The sequence below is a fragment of the Triticum urartu genome, chromosome 3A, assembly GCF_056163025.1.
Source record: "Triticum urartu cultivar PI428250 chromosome 3A, HENAU_Tu73, whole genome shotgun sequence".
In the NCBI taxonomy this organism is placed as follows: domain Eukaryota; kingdom Viridiplantae; phylum Streptophyta; class Magnoliopsida; order Poales; family Poaceae; genus Triticum; species Triticum urartu.
Window position 1 is genome coordinate 696,010,792 of NC_141875.1, and position 27,459 is coordinate 696,038,250.

General features: G+C 47.2%; 1 protein-coding gene and 1 long non-coding RNA gene across 2 annotated transcripts; one reads left to right on the top strand and one right to left on the bottom strand.

Annotated features, from left to right (window-relative positions):
- Window positions 1-307: 307 nt before the first annotated feature.
- Window positions 308-8,504, bottom strand: LOC147981754 (uncharacterized). The gene is made up of 2 exons (XM_087517207.1): window positions 8,042-8,504; window positions 308-741 (listed from the first exon to the last, which is right to left on the bottom strand). Exons 1-2 carry the CDS (start codon window positions 8,502-8,504, stop codon window positions 308-310), a joined length of 897 nt encoding a protein of 298 aa, XP_087373333.1.
- A 4,337-nt stretch (window positions 8,505-12,841) lies between these two features.
- LOC125549295 (uncharacterized) lies at window positions 12,842-26,569 on the top strand. The gene is made up of 4 exons (XR_007301307.2): window positions 12,842-12,993; window positions 13,074-13,139; window positions 25,264-25,735; window positions 26,170-26,569. It is a non-coding gene; the product is annotated as an uncharacterized LOC125549295 (long non-coding RNA).
- Window positions 26,570-27,459: the final 890 nt, after the last annotated feature.

A 27,459-nucleotide genomic window follows, 5' to 3' on the forward strand; every position in this document is an offset into this window, starting at 1 on the left:
TGTCTCCATACGGATTGTGTTTACTGTTTACAATAAGTGTTACTAATTTAAGATAGGAGAACCCTATATGCCTAAAAATATGGATGAAGGAAGATAACCTGGAAAGAGACATGTGTATTGCCATCATGCATGCTGCATGTGGATAAACTGGGGAATGCATGTTTGTACATCTCTGATGAGGCTCATTTATTCTTGCTGTATGTGGCGCACACCTTTGTATTCTGGATCGGTCACTACATGCATGCATTTTACAGGCTGGCTCACTAAAATCATTAGATTGCGTACTATATAACGCACCACCCATCATCTATAGTCGTAAGATAACTTTTTTGTAGACTACATTTCTTGTCTCGGAAGCTGGACATCCATGATCATCCTCAATCAGGAACTTGAGACCACTACGCGAAATAACGCGTGATACTGCAACATACAGTTGCCCGTGCGAAAATACAGGCTCTCGTAAATACATGCACATCTTAGATAATGTTTGTCCCTGGCTCTTATTGATTGTCATTGCATAACACATCCTTATTGGAAATTCACACCGTCGTAGTGTGAATGGCCACTTAGACCCCGCTGAATTCAGAACTATACATGGAACGCACACGCGCTGCCCTTTATTAGAACCAGTGATGATTTCTCCCTCTAAAACCCTGTCACCCAATCGGGTAATAATCAAACGTGTTCCATTGCATAAACCAAATGATTGATTAATATTTCTGAGCGGCATAACAGGAACACCTGTTGGGGAACGTAGCAGAATTTTAAAATTTTCTACGTCATCACCAAGATCAATCTATGGAGTCATCTAGCAACGAGGGAGAAAGGAGTGCATCTACATACCCTTGTAGATCGCGCGCGGAAGCGTTCAAGAGAACGGGGTTGATGGAGTGGTACTCATCGTGATCCAAATCACCGATGACCTAGCGCCGAACGGACGGCACCTCCGCGTTCAACACACGTACGGTTGGGAAGACGTCTCCTCCAACTTGATCCAGCAAGGGGGGAGGAGAGGTTGATGAAGATCCAGTAGCACGACGGCGTGGTGGTGGAAGCAACGGTGATCTCGGTAGGGCTTCGCCAAGCACATGGAGAGGGAGGAGTGTCACGGGAGGGAGAGGGAGAGGCCAGGGGCTAGGGTGCGGCCGCCCTCCCTCCCCCCAGTATATATAGGGTCCCTAGGGGGGGGGGGGGCGCCGGACCTAGGAGATCCAATCTCCAAGGGGGGGCGGCGGCCAAGGGGTGGGCTTGCCCCCCAAGCCAAGTGGGGCGCCCCCACCCCTAGGGTTTCCAACCCTAGGCGCAGGGGGAGGCCCAAGGGGGGCGCACCAGCCCACTAGGGGCTGGTTCCCCTCCCACTTCAGCCCATGGGGCCCTCCGGGATAGGTGGCCCTACCCGGTGGACCCTCGGGACCCTTCCGGTGGTCCCGGTACAATACCGAGTACCCCCGAAACTTTCCCGATGGCCGAAACTTGACTTCCTATATATAAATCTTCACCTCCAGACCATTCCGGAACTCCTCGTGACGTCCAGGATCCCATCCGGGACTCCGAACAACTTTCGGGTTACCGTATACTAATATCTCAACAACCCTAGTGTCACCGAACCTTACGTGTGTAGACCCTACGGGTTCGGGAGACACGCAGACATGACCGAGACGACTCTCCGGTCAATAACCAACAGCGGGATCTGGATACCCATGTTGGCTCCCACATGCTCCTCGATAATCTCATCGGATGAACCACGATGTCGAGGATTCAATCAATCCGTATACAATTCCCTTTGTCAATCGGTACGTTACTTGCCCGAGACTCGATCGTCGATATCCCAATACCTCGTTCAATCTCGTTACCGGCAAGTCACTTTACTCATACCGTAATGCATGATCCCGTGATCAACCACTTGGTCACATTGAGCTCATTATGATGATGCATTACCGAGTGGGCCCAGAGATACCTCTCCGTCATACGGAGTGACAAATCCCAGTCTCGATTCGTGCCAACCCAACAGACACTTTCGGAGATACCTGTAGTGTACCTTTATAGTCACCTAGATACGTTGTGACGTTTGGCACACCCAAAGCACTCCTACGGTATCCGGGAGTTGCACAATCTCATGGTCTAAGGAAATGATACTTGACATTCGGAAAAGCTATAGCAAACGAACTACACGATTTTTGAGCTATGCTTAGGATTGGGTCTTGTCCATCACATCATTCTCCTAATGATGTGATCCCGTTATCAATGACATCCAATGTCCATAGTCAGGAAACCATGACTATCTTTTGATCAACGAGCTAGTCAACTAGAGGCTCACTAGGGACGTATTGTGGTCTATGTGTTCACACATGTATTACGATTTCCGGATAACACAATTATAGCATGAACAATAGACAATTATCATGAACAAAGAAATATAATAATAACCATTTTATTATTGCCTCTAGGGCATATTTCCAACAGTCTCCCACTTGCACTAGAGTCAATAGTCTAGTTACATTGTGATGAATCGAACACCCATGCAGTTCTGGTGTTGATCATGTTTTGCTCTAGGGAGAGGTTTAGTCAATGGATCTGCCACATTCAGGTCCGTATGTACTTTACAAATATCTATGTCTCCATTTTGAACACTTTCACGAATGGAGTTGAAGCGACGCATGATATGCCTGGTATTCCTGTGAAACCTGGGCTCCTTGGCAAGGGTAATAGCTCCAGTGTTGTCACAGAAGAGAGTCATCGGGCCCGACGCATTGGGTATGACTCCTAGGTCTGTAATGAACTCCTTCATCCAGATTGCCTCTTGTGCTGCCTCCGAGGCTGCCATGTACTCCGCTTCACATGTAGATCCCGCCACAACGCTTTGCTTGCAACTGCACCAGCTTACTGCCCCACCATTCAAAATATACATGTATCCGGTTTGTGACTTAGAGTCATCCAGATCTGTGTCGAAGCTAGCATCGACGTAACCCTTTACGACGAGCTCTTCGTCACCTCCATAAATGAGAAACATATCCTTAGTCCTCTTCAGGTACTTCAGGATATTCTTGACAGCTGTCCAGTGTTCCATGCCAGGTTTACTTTGGTACCTTCCTACCAAACTTACGGCAATGTTTACATCAGTTCTGGTACACAGCATAGCATACATGATAGACCCTATGGACGAGGCATAGGGGACGACACTCATCTTTTCTCTATCTTCTGCCGTGGTTGGGCATTGAGCCGTGCTCAATCTCGTACCTTGCAATACAGGCAAGAACCCCTTCTTTGACTGATCCATTTTGAACTTCTTCAATATCTTGTCAAGGTACGTACTCTGTGAACGACCAATGAGGCGTCTCGATCTATCTCTATAGATCTTGATGCCTAATATATAAGCAGCTTCTCCAAGATCCTTCATTAAAAAACACTTGTTTAAGTAGGCCTTTATGCTTTCCAAGAATTCCGTATCATTTCCCATCAACAGTATGTCATCCACATACAATATGAGAAATGCTACAGAGCTCCCACTCACTTTCTTGTAAATGCAGGCTTCTCCATAAGTCTGCGTGAACCCAAACGCTTTGATCATCTCATCAAAACGAATGTTCCAACTCCGAGATGCTTGCACCAGCCCATAGATTGAGCGTTGGAGCTTGCACACCTTGTTAGCATTCTTAGGATCGACAAAACCTTCCGGCTGCATCATATACAATTCTTCCTTAAGAAAGCCGTTAAGGAATGCCGTTTTGACGTCCATTTGCCATATCTCATAATCATAGAATGCGACAATTGCTAACATGATTCGGACGGACTTCAGCTTCGCTACGGGTGAGAAAGTCTCATCGTAGTCAACCCCTTGAACTTGTCGATAACCCTTAGCGACAAGCCGAGCTTTATAGATGGTTACGTTACCATCACCATCCGCGTCTGTCTTCTTCTTAAAGATCCATTTATTTTCTATGGCTCGCCGATCAACGGGCAAGTCAGTCAAAGTCCATACTTCGTTTTCATACATGGATCCTATCTCAGATTTCATGGCTTCCAGCCATTTGTCGGAATCTGGGCCCGCCATCGCTTCTTCATAGTTCGAAGGTTCACCGTTGTCTAACAACATGATTTCCAAGACATAGTTGCCATACCACTCTGGTGCGGAACGTGTTCTTGTGGACCTACGAAGTTCAGTAGCAACTTGATCTGAAGTTTCATGATCATCATCATTAACTTCCTCTCTAGTCGGTGCAGACACCTCAAGAAAAATTTCCTGAGTTACGCCACTCTCCGGATCAAGAGGTAATACTTCATCAAGTTCTACTTTCCTCCCACTTATTTCTTTCGAGAGAAACTCTTTCTCTAGAAAGGATCCATTCTTGGCAACAAAGATCTTGCCTTCGGATCTGAGGTAGAAGGTATACCCAATAGTTTCTTTAGGGTATCCTATGAAGATGCATTTTTCCGATTTGGGTTCGAGCTTTTCAGGTTGAAGTTCTTGACATAAGCATCGCATCCCCAAACTTTTAGAAACGACAGCTTAGGTTTGTTCCCAAACCATAATTCATACGGTGTCGTCTCAACGGATTTCGATGGAGCCCTATTTAAACTGAATGTGGCAGTCTCTAAAGCATAGCCCTAAGATGACAGCGATAAATCGGTAAGAGACATCATAGATCGCACCATATCCAATAGAGTGCGATTACGACGTTCGGACATACCATTACGCTGAGGTGTTCCAGGCGGCGTGAGTTGTGAAACTATTCCACATTTCCTTAAGTGTGTGCCAAATTCGTGACTCAAGTATTCTCCCCCACGATCTGATCACAAGAACTTGATTTTCTTGTCACGTTGATTCTCAACCTCCACTCTGAAATTCCTTGAACTTTTCAAAGGTCTCAGACTTGTGTTTCATTAAGTAGACATACCCATATCTACTCAAGTCGTCAGTGAGGGTGAGAACATAACGATAGCCACCGCGAGCCTCAACACTCATTGGACCGCACACATCAGTATGTATGATTTCCAATAAGTTGGTTGCTCGCTCCATTGTTCCTGAGAACGGAGTCTTGATCATTTTACCCATTAGGCATGGTTCGCACGTGTCAAATGATTCGTAATCAAGAGACTCCAAAAGTCCATCTGCATGGAGCTTCTTCATGCGTTTGACACCTATGTGACCAAGGTGGCAGTGCCACAAGTATGTGGAACTATCATTATCAACCTTACATCTTTTGGTATTCACACTATGAATATGTGTAACATTACGCTCGAGATTCATTAAGAATAAACCATTCACCAGCGGAGCATGACCATAAAACATCTCCCATATAAATAGAACAACCATTATTCTTGGATTTAAATGAGTAGCCATCTTGAATTAAACGAGATCCTGATACAATGTTCATGCTCAAAGCTGGTACTAAATAATAATTATTGAGGTTTAAAACTAATCCCGTAGGTAAATGTAGAGGTAGCGTGCCGACGGCGATCACATCGACCTTGGAACCATTCCCGACGCGCATCGTCACCTCGTCCTTCGCCAGTCTCCGCTTATTCTGCAGCTCCTGCTTTGAGTTACAAATGTGAGCAACCGCACCGGTATCAAATACCCAGGAGCTACTACGAGTACTGGTAAGGTACACATCAATTACATGTATATCACATATACCTTTAGTGTTGCCGGCCTTCTTGTCCGCTAAGTATTTGGGGGCAGTTCCGCTTCCAGTGACCACTTCCCTTACAATAAAAACACTTAGTCTCGGGCTTGGGGTCCATTCTTTGGCTTCTTCCCAGCAGCTTGCTTACCGGGCGCGGCAACTCCCTTGCCGTCCTTCTTGAAGTTCTTCTTACCCTTGCCTTTCTTGAACTTAGTGATTTTATTCACCATGAACACTTGATGTTCCCTTTTGACTTCTACCTCTGCTGATTTCAGCATTGCAAATACTTCAGGAATGGTCTTTTCCATCCCCTGCATATTGAAGTTCATCACAAAGCTCTTGTAGCTCGGTGGAAGCGACTGAAGGATTCTGTCAATGACCGCGTCATCCGGGAGATTAACTCTCAGCTAAGTCAAGCGGTTATGCAACCCAGACATTTTGAGTATGTGCTTGCTGACAGAATTATTTTCCTCCATCTTACGGCTAAAGAACTTGTCGGAGACTTCATATCTCTCGACCCGGGCATGAGCTTGAAAAACCATTTTCAGCTCTTCGAACATCTCATATGCTCCGTGTCTCTCAAAACACTTTTGGAGCCCCGGTTCTAAGCTGTAAAGCATGCCGCACTGAACGAGGGAGTAATCATCAGCACGTGTCTGCCAAGCGTTCATAACGTCTTGGTTCTGTGGGACGTGTGTGTTACCTAGCGGTGCTTCTAGGATATAATCTTTCTTGGCAGCTATGAAGATCAATCTATGGAGTCATCTAGCAATGAGAGAGAAAGGAGTGCATCTACATACCCTTGTAGATCGCGCGTGGAAGCGTTCAAGAGAACGGGGTTGATGGAGTGGTACTCGCCGTGATCCAAATCACCGATGATCTAGCGCCGAACGGACGGCACCTCCGCGTTCAACACACGTATGGTTGGGAAGACGTCTCCTCCAACTTGATCCAGCAAGGGGGAAGGAGAGGTTGATGAAGATCCAGCAGCATGACGGCGTGGTGGTGGAAGCAACGGTGATCTCGGCAGGGCTTCGCCAAGCACATGGAGAGGGAGGAGTGTCACGGGAGGGAGAGGGAGAGGCCAGGGGCTAGGGTGCGGCTGCCCTCCCCCCCACTATATATAGGGTCCCTAGGGGGGCGCCGGCCCTAGGAGATCCAATCTCCAAGGGGGGGCGGCGGCCAAGGCGTGGGCTTGCCCCCCAAGCCAAGTGGGACGCCCCCCACCCCTAGGGTTTCCAACCCTAGGCGCAGGGGGAGGCCCAAGGGGGGCGCACCAGCCCACTAGGGGCTGGTTCCCCTCCCACTTCAGCCCATGGGGCCCTCAGGGATAGGTGGCCCCACCCGGTGGACCCCCGGGACCCTTCCGGTGGTCCCGGTACAATACCGAGTACCCCCGAAACTTTCCCGATGACCGAAACTTGACTTCCTATATATAAATCTTCACCTCCGGACCATTCCGGAACTCCTCGTGATGTCCGGGATCTCATCCGGGACTCCGAACAACTTTCGGGTTACCGTATACTAATATCTCAACAACCCTAGCGTCACCGAACCTTAAGTGTGTAGACCCTACGGGTTCGGGAGACACGCAGACATGACCGAGACGACTCTCCGGTCAATAACCAACAACGGGATCTGGATACTCATGTTGGCTCCCACATGCTCCTCGATGATCTCATCGGATGAACCACGATGTCGAGGATTCAATCAATCCGTATACAATTCCCTTTGTCAATCGGTACGTTACTTGCCCGAGACTCGATCGTCGGTATCCCAATACCTCGTTCAATCTCGTTACCGGCAAGTCACTTTACTCGTACCGTAATGCATGATCCCGTGATCAACCACTTGGTCACATTGAGCTCATTATGATGATGCATTACCGAGTGGGCCCAAAGATACCTCTCCGTCATACGGAGTGACAAATCCCAGTCTCGATTCGTGCCAACCCAACAGACACTTTCGAAGATACCTGTAGTGTACCTTTATAGTCACCCAGTTACCTTGTGACGTTTGGCACACCCAAAGCACTCCTACGGTATCCGGGAGTTGCACAATCTCATGGTCTAAGGAAATGATACTTGACATTCGGAAAAGCTATAGCAAACGAACTACACGATCTTTGAGCTATGCTTAGGATTGGGTCTTGTCCATCACATCATTCTTCTAATGATGTGATCCCGTTATCAATGACATCCAATGTCCATAGTCAGGAAACCATGACTATCTTTTGATCAACGAGCTAGTCAACTAGAGGCTCACTAGGGACGTGTTGTGGTCTATGTATTCACACATGTATTACGATTTCTGGATAACACAATTATATCATGAACAATAGACAATTATCATGAACAAAGAAATATAATAATAACCATTTTATTATTTCCTCCAGGGCATATTTCCAACAACACCAACCTTAAGTGAAATCTTATGATGGGAAAAATTATTTATAGTGATGGAATTCAATAACCCGGGAGGGTAAAACAGTTCCACTTCACCAACAGAGTCTGTAGTTTTTGATATGGAATCATAACTTAAATAATCGGTAGGAAGCCTAGGTACACGCTTGAAGACAACATCATTTAATTTATCTACAACTGAATTTGTTGGACAAACAATAGCTCGGCGGGACAGATAGTCACCGTCATTGTATTTTAAATAGAACCCATCGTATACATCATCAACAGCAGCTTCCATGTTATCTATAGTAGGAAAAAGTAACATATCTTCAGGGATGGAAACCCAAGACGGTGAACACTCTTCACCCTTACAGTGCATCGTAATGGAACCATTACCAATACTTTGCATCCAACCAGAAAACTCTGCTAGCTCTGCACGTGCCTGGCAAGACAACGCTGGATTAAAAAGTCGCATGTTTGTATGAAGCTTAAGGACCCTAATGTGTTGCCAACGCGGAGAAGAGATCAATGCCGCATTAATAACGTCCTCTTTCGTGCCGCCCTCCACAACTGGTAGAATTTGCCTAAAATCACCACCCAATAGCATCACTTTCCCTCCAAATGGCAATAGTCCATTATTCTCATCATGGATAGATAAAACATCTCTCAATGTCCTATCCAAAGCTTCAAAACATAAGCGGTCAGTCATTGGAGCCTCGTCCCATAAAATAAGAGATGCTCGCTGACACAAACCAGCAAGCATAGAACTTCTAGATATGCCACACTGAGAACGCTCATTGACATCCAACGGAATTTTAAATCTCGAATGACCAGTTCGACCCCCGGGTAACAACAAAGATGCAGCACCCGATGAAGCCACAACGAGCGCAACACGACGCTGAGACCTAAGAGTAGCAACGATAGAATTCCATAAAAATGTTTTGCTAGACCCTCCACAGCCAGAAACAAAGTAGACACCACCTTTGGCCACATAAACAGCTGATACTATTTCATGGTGTATACTTCTGCGTTCATCATTTAACTTGCAATATAGTGTCTCAGCCTCAACAGTCAACCTGGCAGCATCGTTACTCAATTCCTCAGCAACTAATCTGTTGAAGCATTCGTCATCAGCTGGAATTGTACGTGAGGTCAAATTAAAAGATGCAAGACCTGACCCATTTTTTGTGAACATGGAGGATAGTTCACACATGAGGCGATCTTGGAGATAATCCGGTGGCACATCATACCTAGGATTACCAAGTGCAGCTGAAAGCCTATACGATATATCCTCGGACATACTTGGCCAGAATTGCTCAAATAGAGCGCGACCATTGCCAACCTCAGTGTAGAAGAACAGTCATGAAGAGGTGTCGCAGCTGAAACGGACTTGCCCACACGATAGCTTCATCAAATAGTTTAAACCACTCGTTGTCATCTCCTACTAAACCCCTTGATTGACATGCCTCCTTAAAAGTATCATAAAGTCGACCATTATACCTTCTTAAATCCTCGAAGCATGTTGCACCGGGCACAATCATATGCAACATTCGAAGGAAAAACAATTCACCAGTTCCTGGATGCACATGATAAATGCGTCCAATCTTGCTACCAAGCTTTGTTTTATGCTTCCTCTTTGTCCACATCTTATCACTTTTATTCCAAACCCATTCACTTGGAAAATCAAGATATGTCAATGATTCGGCTGATCTATATTTCTGATTTGTAGCAAACCACTCCGTCAGCATAGTCTTCAAAGCCGATGGCTTATTTAGCACATTTCCCAATTCGTCTCTTTCAGAAAATATGACTCGATTCATATTAGGAAGACGTACAATTAATCTCTCGACTGAAGGTTCGCGACCATGGATACTATATGCAAACATCCTCCAAAAAGCTTCACATGCAGAAAGATACCTACAAAGTACAAAATAATTAATAGAATGGAGAAGTACATCTACCATAAGCACATGCATCCAAAAAAACAAATTAATCACCTAGAAATACGCACCTGCATCTAACATAATCAACGATCTCATTTTTGCCAGTAGGAAAGGGAACCGTGAAAATACCCCTTGGCCTATCGTCAACATCAACACGCATTCGAACAACATCATGGCCCTTTATGAGATATTTAAATAAATACTTCAACAAATTGGTCTTGTTACACCATTCCACATTTATATGGGCATCAAATTTCTTCAATAATCTCATATTATATGGAACAACCCATTGGTTTCCCAAACGAAGAGAATCTTTTTGCCTAAGCACATAACGTCCATTGTCACGCCTTCGATAGACAGGAAATCCGACATGGTCAACCATTATCTCATCACTAAATGCCTTGGGAAAACGCTTGGAACAACAATTGTTCTTCATGCAAGCACATTTAGTATTGTACATTCCGCATGGTCCATGTACCATAAACTCATCCACAAGAGCATAACCCAAAGGATCAACCAAACACTACTATGAAAATCCTTATAGATAGATAGACATTTAGTAGTAGCGTGGGTTATTTGACCCGCGCTATTGCTACTTAGTAGTAGCGCGGGAAAAAAAACGCGCTACTGGTGTGGCATAGTAGTAGCGCGGGCACAAAAACCTGCGCTGCTACTAAATGATTTTCACCCTGGCTCCTCAACAGACAATAGTCATAGCATGAGGTATAAAACCTGCGCTACTACTAGATGAATAGTTGTAGCGCAGGTGGGACACACCGCGCTATTGCTATGCCACCAACCATCCACTCCACTCCCACGCCACCCACCCGGAGCCAGATCTAGATCGAGACCCCCTCCACCGGCGGCCTCCCGTCCCCCCTTCCTCAACCTCATCCCCTCTGTCAGAGCAACTATTCCACTCTTTGAGATCTTAGATCCCCCTCCCCCTCCTCCTCCGGCAATGCCTGCATGGGCGGCCACCCCCGTGCTGCCGCTGCTAATCCTCCTCCTGCTGCTGCTGCTCGTGCAGGGGAGGGGAGGCCACGGCGCCATCACCATCGCCACCCTGGACATGGACGTAGACATGGGGGTGGAGGCGGCGTAGATGGGCGCGGAACCGGTGGTGCACGGGCGGCTGCTGTGGGCGACCGGCGGTGGGCGGAGGTACATCAGCTATGACGCGCTGCGGGGGGACGCCATGCTGTGCTCCCGGCCAGGGGTGCCCTACTACCAGGGGCGGAGCCAACGTTGTACCGTTGGGTTCAGATGAACCCAGCGAAATTTGCCAGCTACGTGCATGTTATGCACGACATACTAGGCTGACCCCAATAAAAAATTAAGCTTGACCCTATAAAACTGCTAACGCCACATGAATAGACAAGTAAAAAGGCCCAAAAGCCCACTGTCAGGCATGTTTGTTACTAGATCAATACCTGTATGTACGATGAAAGATCCTAAAAAAAATGTATGTACGATGAACACACAAATGGCAGCCGCACACCTCATCGATTTCCCAACTCTCCTCGCCTCTCTCTCTCCCGTCTCGCCCAGGTTTCTGTTAGCCCTAGCCCGTTGCTTCGTCCTCACCTCCTCAGACGCCGACGCCGACGCCTAACGAAATTGATAGCGACAAGCACGGAAGCGCTCAACTGCAGCTTAATTCGAGCCTTGAAGGCAGTCAGATTACCTCTTTCCTCTTTACGTTCTACCCAATCTAAATCTAATAGCCTAGTACAGGAAACTTTTTCCCTAGTTTTCTAATTCTTATTTTCGTGTACTTTGTCTGATGTAGGCTATGAAAAGATATTTTTCAAAGAATAGAAGTCGATCACCTGATCCAGAATTCCAGATAATGATGTGGGGACATCAAGGTCACCCGTTAGATGTAAGAAAAGTGCATCAAATGTTACTGTCAGTAGTCTCCCGAAGCCTTCTATCAAGAAAGAGATTAATTCATATGAATTGCCCTAAGATCCGGCTGATCAGAGGTTAATGGCGTAGACAAATAAACATGTTACTTTTCCTTTGGTCTATCATCTTCTAAAGCTGCTATTGATATTACCAGTTGCCACATCATCCGTGGAGATGCTTTTCGGCTATGAGTATTGTCAAGAAAAAGTTGCGCAACAAAATTGGTGATCAGTTCACGAGTGATTGTCTAATTTGCTATGTGGAGAAAGTGATATTTTCTCCCATTAGTAATGATGATGTGTTTGATCTTTTTAAGGCCATGAAAAATAGAAAAGGGACGCTCTGAAATGTAAGTGACTTTACATGATTCTTTCACATGATGTCACTTTTATTTTAAACTTGCCAGACTAACTTATTAGTTTCTTCAATGTTTTCAGAAAGATGAGAAGCTGGATCTGAAATATGAATTTTATTTGGTACTACTCTATTTATAATATGTACAAGCGATTTTATAATTTCAACCGATTGGTAATTTATGCGCTCTTCAATTTTAAAGTAACAAATATGTGTGATAAGTCGTATCATTTTCCTATTCATTGTGCTTTCTTTGACTGATATAATCTCGTTGCGATATGTCACAAAGTAGGACTTGGTTCATACGGAATTTTGACAGCTAGTTAGTGAATGAACCCATTGGCGAAAATTCCTGGCTCCGCCCCTGCCTACTACAACTGCCGCATGAGCACAATTTTTTTGTCCTTTGTATAGGATTGGTGCTCTTGGGTTTGTGTTTCACACAATTGTGTCGGTCTTTGGCCTATTGTAATTTACAAAGATGTTTGCTGTCTGCTGACGCATAGGTTCATTTTCTTGATGCCTGAAAATACACTAATTTTGTCTGGCACACATCATGCTGGAAATTCACTAGTTTCGTTTTGATGAACATTCAACAATCTGGTCTCCTAATTCATGAGCAACCATTTTCAGGTTGTAAACAGAATCCAGAAATTACGGAAGACTGCTCAGCTTGAACCTACAGACTTAATTGATGTTTACTACGAGTCTGTAGACAACAGCAGCAATACACTTTAAGAAATTTTGCAGTCACAGGTCTGTCGAATTGTTTCAGATAAAGGTTCCTGTTTCAGAGTCTGGATTTTTTTTACGAAAGCTATTATTACTGTGTGCAGGATCAGTATATTAGGGACGTGCTTGGTAATTCACTAGTTCCAAAGGCAGCGGCAACATCAGATATGGTGAGCTTGGATTTTCAACCTTTAAAACCTATATCAGTCATCATCAAATCAATTTAAATTGCACATCCTAGTAAACCACTTTAAATCGTTAATACATTTTTTTGTTGAAGTATCTCAATAGTTTAATGTACATTGAAGGTATATACTTTCTTCTTTGGCAGACTCTGGTAATTGGCCTAATTAAATATTTCACATCATAATAAACACCAAAGTTGGCCAGAGGTTGTATTGTTGGCCAACCTGAGAGCATAAGCAGCTGGGCAGCATTTGTGTTGTTACGTTTTGATCCTATCATGTAGTCTCGCCATCTTGGTGTTCGTGTATGTACTACCTATAACTCCTATATGTAACTAAGATTTGATTCCAGCTCCCAAGATATTATTACACGGAGGAACCTGGATTGTAGGGAGTGTTAGAGCATCTCCAGCCGTTCGGCCCCCCAGGGCGTTAAAAAAGAACGGTCTGGAGGCGAACCGGCGCTAGTTCGGCCCCTGGGGGCAACCTAGCTCCCAGTCACGCCCCCAGGCGCCGCCCCCAGGACGCGAAAAATTCGAACTTAGTCGTTCCCGCTCACAAAAGACGCCACAAGTCGGGCGATCGCAAGCCACAGTTCGGCGTAAAAAAAATAGAGCGGCAGAAGTTCACGTGCGCAACGCATCACTCGGCGGGCTCTGCCCCAGGCGTCGGCGAAGTTGGCGTACGCGGGCTTGGCGGTGTCGGAGCTGCTTCTGCGCTGGGCGCTGTCGGTGCGGCTTCGGTGGTGCTGGGCGTCGTGGATGTTGGGGATCGTAGCAGAAATTAAAAAATTTCTACGCATCACCAAGATCAATCTATGGAGTATTCTAGCAACGAGGGGAATAGGAGTGCATCTACATACCCTTGTAGATCGCGAGCGGAAGCGTTCAAGTGAACGGGGATGATGGAGTCATACTCGCCGTGATCCAAATCACCGATGACCAAGTGCCGAACGGACAGCACCTCCGCGTTCAACACACGTACGGTTGGGAAGACGTCTCCTCCTTCTTGATCCAGTAAGGGGGAAGGAGAGGTTGATGAAGATCCAGCAGCACGACGGTGTGGTGGTGGATGCAGCAGGATCCCGGCAGGGCTTCGCCAAGCACAAGCGGGGAGGAGAGGTGTTACGGAGGGAGAGGGAGGCGCCAAGAGCAAGGTGCGGCTGCCCTCCCTCCCTTCCACTATATATAGGGGCTAGGGGGGGCGCATGCCCCCTTGGAGATCCCATCTAAAGGGGGGGGGGCCCTGGGGACAATGGCCCCCTTAGGGTTTCCAACCAGGGGGGCGCATGCCCCCTCGGGGGGCAACGACCCCCTAGGATTTCCAACCCTAGGCGCCTTGGGCCCTTGGGTGGGGCGCACCAGCCCATCAGGGGCTGGTTCCCACGCCACTTCAGCCCATGGGGCCCTCCGGGATAGGTGGCCCTATCCGGTGGACCCCCGGGACCCTTCCGGTGGTCCCGGTACAATACCGGTAACCCCCGAAACCTTCCTGCTGGCCGAAACTGGACTTCCTATATATAAATCTTTACCTCCGGACCATTCCGGAACTCCTCGTGACGTCCGGGATCTCATCCGGGACTCCGAACAACTTTTGGGTTACTGCATACTAATATCTCTACAACCCTAGCGTCACCGAACCTTAAGTGTGTAGACCCTACGGGTTCGGGAGACACGCAGACATGACCGAGACGCCTCTCCGGTCAATAACCAACAGCGGGATCTGGATACCCATGTTGGCTCCCACATGCTCCTCGATGATCTCATCGGATGAACCACGATGTCGAGGACTCAATCAATCTCGTATTCAATTCCCTTTGTCAATCGGTACGTTACTTGCCCGAGACTCGATCCTCGGTATCCCAATACCTTGTTCAATCTAGTTACCGGCAAGTCACTTTACTCGTACCGTAATGCATGATCTCGCGATCAACCACTTGATCACATTGAGCTCATTATGATGATGCATTACCGAGTGGGCCCAGAGATACCTCTCCGTCATACGGAGTGACAAATCCCAGTCTCGATTCGTGCCAACCCAACAGACACTTTCGGAGATACCTGTAATGTACCTTCATAGTCACCCAGTTATGTTGTGACATTTGGCACACCCAAGGTACTCCTATGGTATCCGGGAGTTGCACAATCTCATGGTCTAAGGAAATGATACTTGACATTCAGAAAAGCTATAGCAAACGAACTACACGATCTTTGAGCTAAGCTTAGGATTGGGTCTTGTCCATCACATCATTCTCCTAATGATGTGATCCCGTTATCAATGGCATCTAATGTCCATAGTCAGGAAACCATGACTATCCTTTGATCAACGAGCTAGTCAACTAGAGGCTCACTAGGGACGTGTTGTGGTCTATGTATTCACACATGTATTACGATTTCTGGATAACACAATTATAGCATGAACAATAGACAATTATCATGAACAAAGAAATATAATAATAACCATTTTATTATTGCCTCTAGGGCATATTTCCAACAGTCTCCGACTTGCACTAGAGTCAATATTCTAGTTACATTGTGATGAATCGAACACCCATGCAGTTCTGGTGTTGATCATGTTTTGCTCTAGGGTGAGGTTTAGTCAATGGATCTGCTACATTCAGGTCCGTATGTACTTTACAAATTTCTATGTCTCCATTTTGAACACTTTCACGAATGGAGTTGAAGCGACGCTTGATATGCCTGGTCTTCCTGTGAAACCTGGGCTCCTTGGCAAGGGCAATAGCTCCAGTGTTGTCACAGAAGAGAGTCATCGGGCCCGACGCATTGGGTATGACTCCTAAGTCGGTAATGAACTCCTTCACCCAGACTGCTTCTTGTGCTGCCTCCGAGGCTGCCATGTACTCCGCTTCACATGTAGATCCCGCCACAACGCTTTGCTTGCAACTGCACCAGCTTACTGCCCCACCATTCAAAATATACACGTATCCGGTTTGTGACTTAGAGTCATCCAGATCTGTGTCGAAGCTAGCATCGACGTAACCCTTTACGACGAGCTCTTCGTCACCTCCATAAACGAGAAACATATCCTTAGTCCTCTTCAGGTACTTCAGGATATTCTTGACCGCTGTCCAGTGTTCCATGCCGGGTTTACTTTGGTACCTTCCTACCAAACTTACGGCAAGGTTTACATCAGTTCTGGTACACAGCATAGCATACATGATAGACCCTATGGACGAGGCATAGGGGACGACACTCATCTTTTCTCTATCTTCTACCGTGGTTGGGCATTGAGCCGTGCTCAATCTCGTACCTTGCAATACAGGCAAGAACCCCTTCTTTGACTGATCCATTTTGAACTTCTTCAATATCTTGTCAAGGTACGTACTCTGTGAACGACCAATGAGGCGTCTCGATCTATCTCTATAGTCTTGATGCCTAATATATAAGCAGCTTCTCCAAGGTCCTTCATTGAAAAACACCTGTTCAAGTAGGCCTTTATGCTTTCCAAAAATTCTATATCATTATCAACAGTATGTCATTCACATACAATATGAGAAATGCTACAGAGCTCCCACTCACTTTCTTGTAAATGCAGCCTTCTCCATAAGTCTGCATAAACCCAAACGCTTTGATCATCTTATCAAAGCGAATGTTCCAACTCCAAGATGCTTGCACCAGCCCATAGATTGAGCGTTGGAGCTTGCACACCTTGTTAGCATTCTTAGGATCGACAAAACCTTCCGGCTGCATCATATACAATTCTTCCTTAAGAAAGCCGTTAAGGAATGCCGTTTTGACGTCCATTTGCCATATCTCATAATCATAGAATGCGGAAATTGCTAACATGATTCGGACGGACTTCAGCTTCGCTACGGGTGAGAAAGTCTCATCGTAGTCAACCCCTTGAACTTGTCGATAACCCTTAGCGACAAGTCGAGCCTTATTGATGGTCACATTACCATCCGCGTCTGTCTTCTTCTTAAAGATCCATTTATTTTCTATGGCTCGCCGATCTTCGGGCAAGTCAGTCAAAGTTCATACTTTGTTTTCATACATGGATCCTATCTCGGATTTCATGGCTTCCGGCCATTTGTCGGAATCCGGGCCCGCCATCACTTCTTCATAGTTCGAAGGTTCACCGTTGTCTAACAACATGATTTCCAAGACAGGGTTGCCGTACCACTCTGGTGTGGAACGTGTCCTTGTGGACCTACAAAGTTCAGTAGGAGCTTGACCCGAAGTATCTTGATCATCATCATTAAATTTCTCTCTAATCGGTGCAGGCACCACAGGAACATTTTTTTGAGCTGCGCTACTCTCTGCTTCAAGAGGCAGTACTTCATCAAGCTCTACTTTCCTCCCACTTACTTCTTTCGAGAGAAACTCCTTCTCTAGAAAGGATCCATTCTTGGCAATGAAGATCTTGCCTTCGGATCTGAGGTAGAAGGTATACCCAATGGTTTCCTTAGGGTATCCTATGAAGACGCATTTTTCCGACTTGGGTTCGAGCTTTTCAGGTTGAAGTTTCTTGACATAAGCATCGCATCCCCAAACTTTTAGAAATGACAGCTTAGGTTTCTTCCCAAACCATAATTCATACGGTGTCGTCTCAAAGGATTTCGACGGAGCCCTATTTAAAGTGAATGCGGCAGTCTCTAAAGTATAGCCCCAAAATGATAGCGGTAAATCAGTAAGAGACATCTTAGATCGCACCATATCTAATAGAGTGCGATTACGACGTTTGGACACACCACTACGCTGAGGTGTTCCAGGCGGCGTTAGTTGTGAAACTATTCCACATTTTCTTAACTGTGTGCCAAATTCGTGACTCAAGTATTCTCCCCCACGATCTGATCGCAAGAACTTGATTTTCCTGTCACGTTGATTCTCAACCTCACTCTGAAATTCCTTCAACTTTTCAAAGGTCTCAGACTTGTGTTTCATTAAGTAGGCATACCCATATCTACTCAAGTCATCAGTGAGGGTGAGAACATAACGATCACTCATTGGACCGCACACATCAATATGTATGATTTTCAATAAGTTGGTTGCTCGCTCCATTGTTCCTGAGAATGGAGTCTTGGTCATTTTACCCATGAGGCATGGTTCGCACGTGTCAAATAATTCGTAATCAAGAGACTCTAAAAGTCCATCTGCATGGAGCTTCTTCATGCGTTTGACACCTATGTGACCAAGGCGGCAGTGCCACAAGTATGTGGGACTATCATCATCAACCTTACATCTTTTGGTATTCACACTATGAATATGTGTAGCATTACGCTCGAGATTCATTAAGAATAAAACATTCACCATCGGAGCATGACCATAAAACATATCTCTCATATAAATAGAACAACCATTATTCTCGGATTTAAATGAGTAGCCATCTCGAATTAAACGAGATCCTGATACAATGTTCATGCTCAAAGCTAGCACTAAATAACAATTATTGAGGTTTAAAACTAACCCCGTAGGTAAATGTAGAGGTAGCGTGCCGACGGCGATCACATCGACCTTGGAACCATTCCCGACGCGCATCGTCACCTCGTCCTTCGCTAGTCTCCGCTTATTCTGTAGTTCCTGCTTTGAGTTACAAATGTGAGCAACCGCACCGGTATCAAATACCCAGGAGCTACTACGAGTACTGGTAAGGTACATATCAATTACATGTATATCACATATACCTTTCGTGATGCTGGCCTTCTTATTCGCTAAGTATTTGGGGCAGTTCCGCTTCCAGTGACCACTTCCCTTGCAATAAAAACACTCAGTCTCGGGCTTGGGTCCATTCTTTGGCTTCTTCCCGGCAGCTTGCTTACCGGGCGCGGCAACTCCCTTGCCGTCCTTCTTGAAGTTCTTCTTACCCTTGCCTTTCTTGAACTTAGTGGTTTTATTCACCATGAACACTTGATGTTCCCTTTTGACTTCTACCTCTGCTGATTTCAGCATTGCAAATACTTCAGGAATTGTCTTTTCCATCCCCTGCATATTGAAGTTCATCACAAAGCTCTTGTAGCTCGGTGGAAGCGACTGAAGGATTCTGTCAATGACCGCGGCATTCGGGAGATTAACTCTCAGCTGAGTCAAGCGGTTATGCAACCCAGACATTTTGAGTATGTGCTTGCTGACAGAATTATTTTCCTCCATCTTACGGCTGAAGAACTTGTCGGAGACTTCATATCTCTCGACCCGGGCATGAGCTTGAAAAACCATTTTCAGCTCTTCGAACATCTCATATGCTCCGTGTCTCTCAAAACACTTTTGGAGCCCCGGTTCTAAGCTGTAAAGCATGCCGCACTGAACGAGGGAGTAATCATCAGCACGTGTCTGCCAAGCGTTCATAACGTCTTGGTTCTGTGGGACGGGTGTGTTACCTAGCGGTGCTTCTAGGACATAATCTTTCTTGGCAGCTATGAGGATGATCCTCAGGTTCCGGACCCAGTCCGTATAGTTGCCGCCATCGTCTTTCAGCTTGGTTTTCTCTAGGAACGCGTTGAAGTTGAGGACAACGTGGGCCATTTGATCTACAAGACATATTGTAAAGATTTTAGACTAAGTTCATGATAATTAAGTTCATCTAATCAAATAATTAAATGAACTCCCACTCACATAGACATCCCTCCAGTCATCTAAGTATAGCATGATCCGAGTTAACTAGACCGTGTCCGATCATCACGTGAGACGGACTAGTCAACATCGGCGAACATCTTCATGTTGATCGTATCTTCTATACGACTCATGCTCGACCTTTCGGTCTTCTGTGTTCTGAGGCCATGTCTGTACATGCTAGGCTCGTCAAGTCAACCTATGTGTATTGCGTGTGTAAATCTGTCTTACACCCGTTGTATTCGAATGTTAGAATCTATTACACCCGATCATCACGTGGTGCTTCGAAACAACGAACCTTCGCAACGGTGCACAGTTAGGGGGAACACTTTCTTGAAATCATTACGAGGGATCATCTTATTTAAGCTACCGTCGTTCTAAGCAAATAAGATGTAAAACATGATAAACATCACATGCAATCAAATAGTGACATGATATGGCCAATATCATTTGCTCCTTTGATCTCCATCTTCGGGGCTCCATGATCATCATTTTCACCGGCATGACACCATGATCTCCATCATCATGATCTCCATCATCGTGTCTTCTTGAAGTTGTCTCGTCATCTATTACTTCTACTACTATGGCTAACGCTTTAGCAATAAAGTAAAGTAATTATATGACGTTTATGTTGACACGCAGGTCATAAATAAATAAAGATAACTCCTATGGCTCCTGCCGGTTGTCATACTCATCGACATGCAAGTCGTGATTCCTATTACAAGAACATGATCAATCTCATACATCACATATATCATTCATCATTCATCACAACCTTTGGCCATATCATATCACAAAACACTTGCTGCAAACACAAGTTAGACGTCCTCTAATTGTTGTTGCAAGTTTTTACGTGGCTGCTATAGGTTTCTAACAAGAACGTTTCTTACCTACGCCAAAACCACAACGTGAATTGCCAATTTCTATTTACCCTTCATAAGGACCCTGTTCATCGAATCCGATCCAACTAAAGTGGGAGAGACAGACACCCGCCAACCACCTTATGCAACTAGTGCATGTCAGTCGGTGGAACCGGTCTCACGTAAGCGTACGTGTAAGGTTGGTCCGGGCCGCTTCATCCCACGATGCCGCCGAATCAAGATAAGACTAGTAACGGCAAGCAAATTGACAATATCGACGCCCACAACTACTTTGTGTTCTACTCGTGCATAGTAACTGCATAAACTTGGCTCTGATACCACTGTTGGGGATCGTAGCAGAAATTAAAAAAAATTCTACGTATCACCAAGATCAATCTATGGAGTATTCTAGCAACGAGGGGAATAGGAGTGCATCTACATACCCTTGTAGATCGCGAGCGAAAGCGTTCAAGTGAATGGGGATGATGGAGTCATACTCGCCGTGATCCAAATCACCGATGACCAAGTGCTGAACGGACAGCACCTCCGCGTTCAACACACGTACGGTTGGGAAGACGTCTCCTCCTTCTTGATCCAGCAAGGGGGAAGGAGAGGTTGATGAAGATCCAGCAGCACGACGGCGTGGTGGTGGATGCAGCAGGATCCCGGCAGGGCTTCGCCAAGCACAAGCGGGGAGGAGAGGTGTTACGGAGGGAGAGGGAGGCGCCAAGAGCAAGGTGCGGCTGCCCTCCCTCCCTTCCACTATATATAGGGGCTAGGGGGGGCGCATGCCCCCTTGGAGATCCCATCTAAAAGAGGGGGGGCCTGGGGGCAACGGCCCCCTTAGGGTTTCCAACCAGGGGGGCGCATGCCCCCTTGGGGGGTAACGGCCCCCTAGGGTTTCCAACCCTATGCACCTTGGGCCCTTGGGTGGGGCGCACCAGCCCATCAGGGGCTGGTTCCCACGCCACTTCAGCCCATGGGGCCCTCCGGGATAGGTGGCCCTATCCGGTGGACCCCCGGGACCCTTCCGGTGGTCCCGGTACAATATCGGTAACCCCCGAAACCTTCCCGCTGGCCGAAACTGGACTTCCTATATATAAATCTTTACCTCCGGACCATTCCGAAACTCCTCGTGACGTCCGGGATCTCATCCGGGACTCCGAACAACTTTCGGGTTACTGCATACTAATATCTCTACAACCCTAGCGTCACCAAACCTTAAGTGTGTAGACACTACGGGTTCGGGAGACACGTAGACATGACCGAGACGCCTCTCCGGTCAATAACCAGCAGCGGGATCTGGATACCCATGTTGGCTCCCACATGCTCCTCGATGATCTCATCGGATGAACCACGATGTCGAGGACTTAATCAATCCCGTATTCAATTCCCTTTGTCAATCGGTACATTACTTGCCCGAGACTCGATCGTCGGTATCGCAATACCTTGTTCAATCTCGTTACCAGCAAGTCACTTTACTCATACCGTACTGCATGATCCCGCGATCAACCACTTGATCACATTGAGCTCATTATGATGATGCATTACCGTGTGGGCCCAGAGATACCTCTCCGTCATACGGAGTGACAAATCCCAGTCTCGATTCGTGTCAACCCAACAAACACTTTCGGAGATACCTGTAATGTACCTTTATAGTCACCCAGTTACGTTGTGACGTTTGGCACACCCAAGGTACTCCTATGGTATCCGGGAGTTGCACAATCTCATGGTCTAAGGAAATGATACTTGACATTCGGAAAAGCTACAGCAAACGAAGTACACGATCTTTGAGCTAAGCTTAGGATTGGGTCTTGTCCATCACATCATTCTCCTAATGATGTGATCCCGTTATCAATGGCATGTAATGTCCATAGTCAGGAAACCATGACTATCCTTTGATCAACGAGCTAGTCAACTAGAGGCTCACTAGGGACATGTTGGTGTCTGTTATTCACACATGTATTACGATTTCCGGATAACACAATTATAGCATGAACAATAGACAATTATCATGAACAAAGAAATATAATAATAACCATTTTATTATTGCCTCTAGGGCATATTTCCAACAGCGGAGGCGTCATCACACGGGCTTGGCGGCGGCGGCGGCGTGTGCGTCGGCGTCGGCGGCCTAACTGGTTCAGAATGAGGCCGCGCTCCGCCAAGTACCACGCCTTGACCGCCTCGTCGATGCTCTGGAGCATGTCCACCCCGCCCAACAGGAAAGCCAGGTCGGTGTTTCTCTTCTTCGCGGCAACGTTTGTTCGGAGCAGGTCGAGCTTGACGGCGCTGCTCGACATCAACGCTGACCACCGCACCTCGGTCTTCTCTTCACGAAGGATGGCTCGGGCCTGCGCGTCGGCGAGGCAGTGCTCGATGGACTCCTGCACTCGAGCGGTGGTCGCGTCGGTGTATTTCCCCTTCTTGGCAACTTTGTTGCCGTCCGGCCGCCCTTCCGATGCACCAGGAGTCGGCGCGTCCGGCTTGTAGGTCTCCTTGGCCTTGTCGAGGGTGTGCCGGACTTCCGCCCACTTCTCGCACTTGTCAATGTGCTTGTAAACATGGAGGTACTTGAATTCAGCGTCGCTGTTGCTCTGCCGGTACAGGGCGAACATGCGCAGCAACTGCGCGGAGGAACAAACTGTTGGCGGGCGTACACGACGAAGAGAGGCAGGAGACCGGCGTGGCATACCTGATCCTCAACGCTGGCGCCGCTCTCCGGGTCGAGCCGCGACCTCCTCGACGACCCCATGCCATTTATTGCACGCCCCTGAATACGCCCCCAATGGTTCGCCATCGCCTTGGAGCTGCACTACATGTAGACGCCTTTGAAGTAGGGGTCGACGAGCTTGCGCTCGTCGAACTCGGCCTTGATGCGGTCCCAGTACGTCTCGATGCTCTGGTTCGTGCCGGTCGTCGGGTCGAGGCAGACGACTTTCCATGCTTCGGCGAGGCATTCCTCCTCCTTGGACGCCCACTTGATGCGCGGCTCACCTGACCTGGCCGCCCGCTTCTTCTTCTTGCGCCCCTTCGCCGGAACAGGCGTCGGCTCCTCCTCCTCCTCCTCGTCGTCGTCGTCCTCCTCCTCCTCCTGGTCGTCCTCGCCGTAGACGTAGCCGAGCTTGCCGTCCATGCCGCCGCTGAGATCCACCACCTCGTCCTGGGTGACGAACCCGGGAGACGAGGCGGCCGCGGCCGAACCTGCCGCGATAATGTCGTCCATGTTGGCCTCGGTCTCCTCGGTGTCGCCGAGGTGCGAGAAGGGCAGCGGGCCACGGCGTAGCGGGGGCGTCGGGGAGGAAGCGTAGGCGGGCGGCGAGTAGTTGTATGGAGGGTACTGCACGCCGGCGAAGGCGGGAGAGGGCGTGCGCTGGGCCGGGTATCCATGGGGGAAGGTGACGTTTGGGTTGAACCCACCGTGCGCGTCCCCGTCGGCGTAGCCCGGCGAGGGCGATCCCCATGGCCGCGGAGAGCCGACGCCTTGCTGGCCCCAGGGAGCATACTGGGCATGGCTTCCGGGTGGATTCATCATCCCCGCGCGAGTCGCCTCGGCCTCGGCTTGGTCCGCCGATGAGGCAGCCGCAGCCGCGCGCGCCGCGTTGTCGTGGGCCTTCTTGGCGATGGCCCTGTTCCGCCGGTCGGCGGTGACAGCCTCCCGTCGCTGAACTTCCGCCCTCCACTCGGCGTTTGACATGCCCGGTGGCTTGGTCGGCGGCGCCCTCGGCTTCCTCTGCTTCAGCTGGGCGACGGAGGCGGTCGCGGTTGCCGCCGCGCGGGGGGCGACGTACTTCTTCGGTGGCATGGTGGCCGGCTGGGAGGCGAGCGGGAGGGAGATTGGCGGGAGGAAGGAAGAGAATGGGAGGGAAGTGGGGGAAAAGCGGGAAGAAACGGCGGGAAGAGGCGCTCGACTCGCCGACAGGGCGGACCCACGCGCCCTTTGCGCTTGTGCCAGCGCCCCAGGCGCCCCCCGGGGTGGCGGGTTCGGCCTGGGTCCGCCGGCACCAGTTTCGGCCCGAGCCGGCGAAAAACGGGCTTCTGGGGGGCGACTGGGCGTTTTTTCGGCGCCGGCGCGGCAAAAACGTCTAGGGAGGGCCTGTTGGGGGCGCGGCTGGAAATGCTCTTATATTATAGAACCTGGATTATATGGTGCATAATTGATCCAGACAGGGCTTGGTTGTGATCCCCTAGTCTTTCCTGTATGTTTTTTGCTGGGTCAGTAACAACTGACGGATGAAAAATTTATCCCACGTTAGGAGTAGGAGGCACTACTAAACTTTGTAGCGATGCTGAAGCAACGGATGACACCAGAAACAAACTGTCACTAGTTTCCAGTTCGATGCTGAATTATGAATGAATGCCTAGATAAGTTAGATTTCGTGTTGCTGACCGACTGCTGCTTGGGCCCTTCGCGCGGCGTCGTCTCTTCCTTTCACGAAGTTTGTTGTTTATGTATTCTGACTAGTCGTTTACTATCTCTCTAGATAGTTTCTTAGATGGAAACCTCACAGAGTAGTTAGTGTGCAGCCAGAGTCCAGTATGATATCTCAATCTTGAATAAAGCATTTGAATTTAAGCTAGTAGATATTGAGCTCTGTGATTGAAGTGTCTCTGTTGAATACATCTAATCTGAACAATTTCACATTTGCTTCTCTGATAAGTAAGGTATGTTTTCATTTACAGGTAGAAGATAGCGACAGAGTTTGAAGGTATATGCAAAGATCTTCTCCTCCGTCGCCGTCCGCGACAAAGCTGTTGGGTGCATCCATCCATCATCTTTAGATCTGAGTGAAGAGGGCATCCATCCATCTCAAAAGGTTTAATTTTTGTACCAGCTAATTAACTTGTCTTTTCATCAGTTCCTCGAGTAATTGGAAAGGGGATTATATTAGACTGCTAGCTGATTCTTGGTGAAAATTGCTTTGCCTGTATGTATGTAGAGAGTCTTGTAGCAATTATTCTTAGAGTAAACCAGAGCAGTATTCGATGATATATTGTGAGTCACTGAAAATGTATATTGTTTTTTCTTCAGGATATGGATGACCATCTGCAGGTATGCAGGTTTCTTCCCAAACTTAACGACGAGATACTAGGTGAAAGAAATGCTCTCTACAAGGAAAGGTTGAGCAGCCTAGAGAATTTAGTACTGATCATGGTAAGGTTGACAAAGCCTGAAATCTCATTTTGATCCACGTTCGAAGATTACATAGTAGCATATATACTTGAAGTTGGCATGGAATATCAAAATTCAAAATAGACCTCTCCTATTCCCTGTTTTCAAAAGCAGTGGGAATCGATTTTCTGAAGTCCTTGGTTGTCTATTTCCCTATCCATGCAACAATAAATGTTGAACAGAATGTTAACTGACAAATATTGCAAGCATATATAGCTCAAATACACAAGTATAAATTTCTTGTATGCACCAAAACGACAAGATAGCATGCACACGTATAGCTAGGGTATGCATTTAGTAGGTGTCTTTCCGTTTTGAAGATTCATAATAGACTAAAAGAGACTGATAAATGAAGAAAATACCCTACTCACAAGAATGCGAACTAACATGTTTTCACTTTCCCGACGTGGGCGCAGAGGTGATCGACGCAGACTACCGCGATCCGATGGGCGTCGTGCTCTTCAACAACTCGGAGGCGGACTTTGCTGTGAAGCCCGGCGACCGCGTCATACAGATGATTGTCCAGGTGATTGCGATGCCGGAGGTCGCCGAGGTGGAGGACCTCGACGCCACCGTCTCGAGGTTGCCGAGGTGGAGGACCTCGACGCCACCGTCCCGAGGTTGCCAAGGTGAAGGACCTTGACTCCTTGGTAGATACATCTAGAGAAGTGGTCATGTTAGGTTGGTGGTGGAACGTTAGGGAAGGTACCTACCTTTCGGTGACGGTTGTGTGCGTCTGATGTATAAATGGTATCTCGTGATCTCTTGGAGTTGAGATGTTCAATGTTGTATCCATGAATGTTGCAAGTGCTAAGATGGTTCTGTGACCTTCTTTTATTTTGCCTTGGATGTGTCTTGTTTTCCATCCATGAATATTGCATGTAATTTAAAAAAAATCTAATTACTTAGCAGTAGCGTGGGGAAGAATGGCATGCTACTAGTACTTAGAATAGTAGTAGCATGGGGGAAGAATGGCACACTATTAGTACTTAGAATAGTAGTAGCGTGGGGGAAGAATGACACGCTACTAGTAGTTAGGAGTAGCTGTAGCGCGGGGTAAAAAATGCGCTACTACTAAAATTTAGCTGTAGCATCGTAGCAGTAGCGCGGGCACCAGTGCTACTGATAGCCAAAAAACCCACGCTACTAGTAGCCCTTTTTCTAGTAGTGAAAGGATCTGGTAATTCCGCACATATAAGGCCATCTATAAATGATGGCGAATGATCTTTAGTATCAGCCTTCAACCATACCAATGTATGTGTGTGCGGAAGACCCCTTTTCTGAAACTCCACAACATACAAATCTGCAAAAAAAAAGGTGACCCATCATGTTAACATCTAACATGCAACAATATGTAGACAATAATTTATGATCAATACAAAATACCACCAAAATGTACATGCTTGAATAGGACCAAATGAAGAACCATCTTTCACGCCATCCAAAAATTCATCAAACTTCATATTAAATACTCGAGTAGTAATGTCTGGTCGATCAGCAGCACTCTGTCCAGGCTCAGCAGCAAGAGCATCGGCAATCTCCTGCCACTTAGGATTGCATGTGAACGTAACAAATAGATCGGGAGCACCATACTCACAACATATGGCCATTCCATCATGATAATTTAGCAACATGTAATGTCGCCCACCAGTGAAACTGCCATGCAATATGAAGTGAACACCAATATTCTTTCCTGTAGAATTACC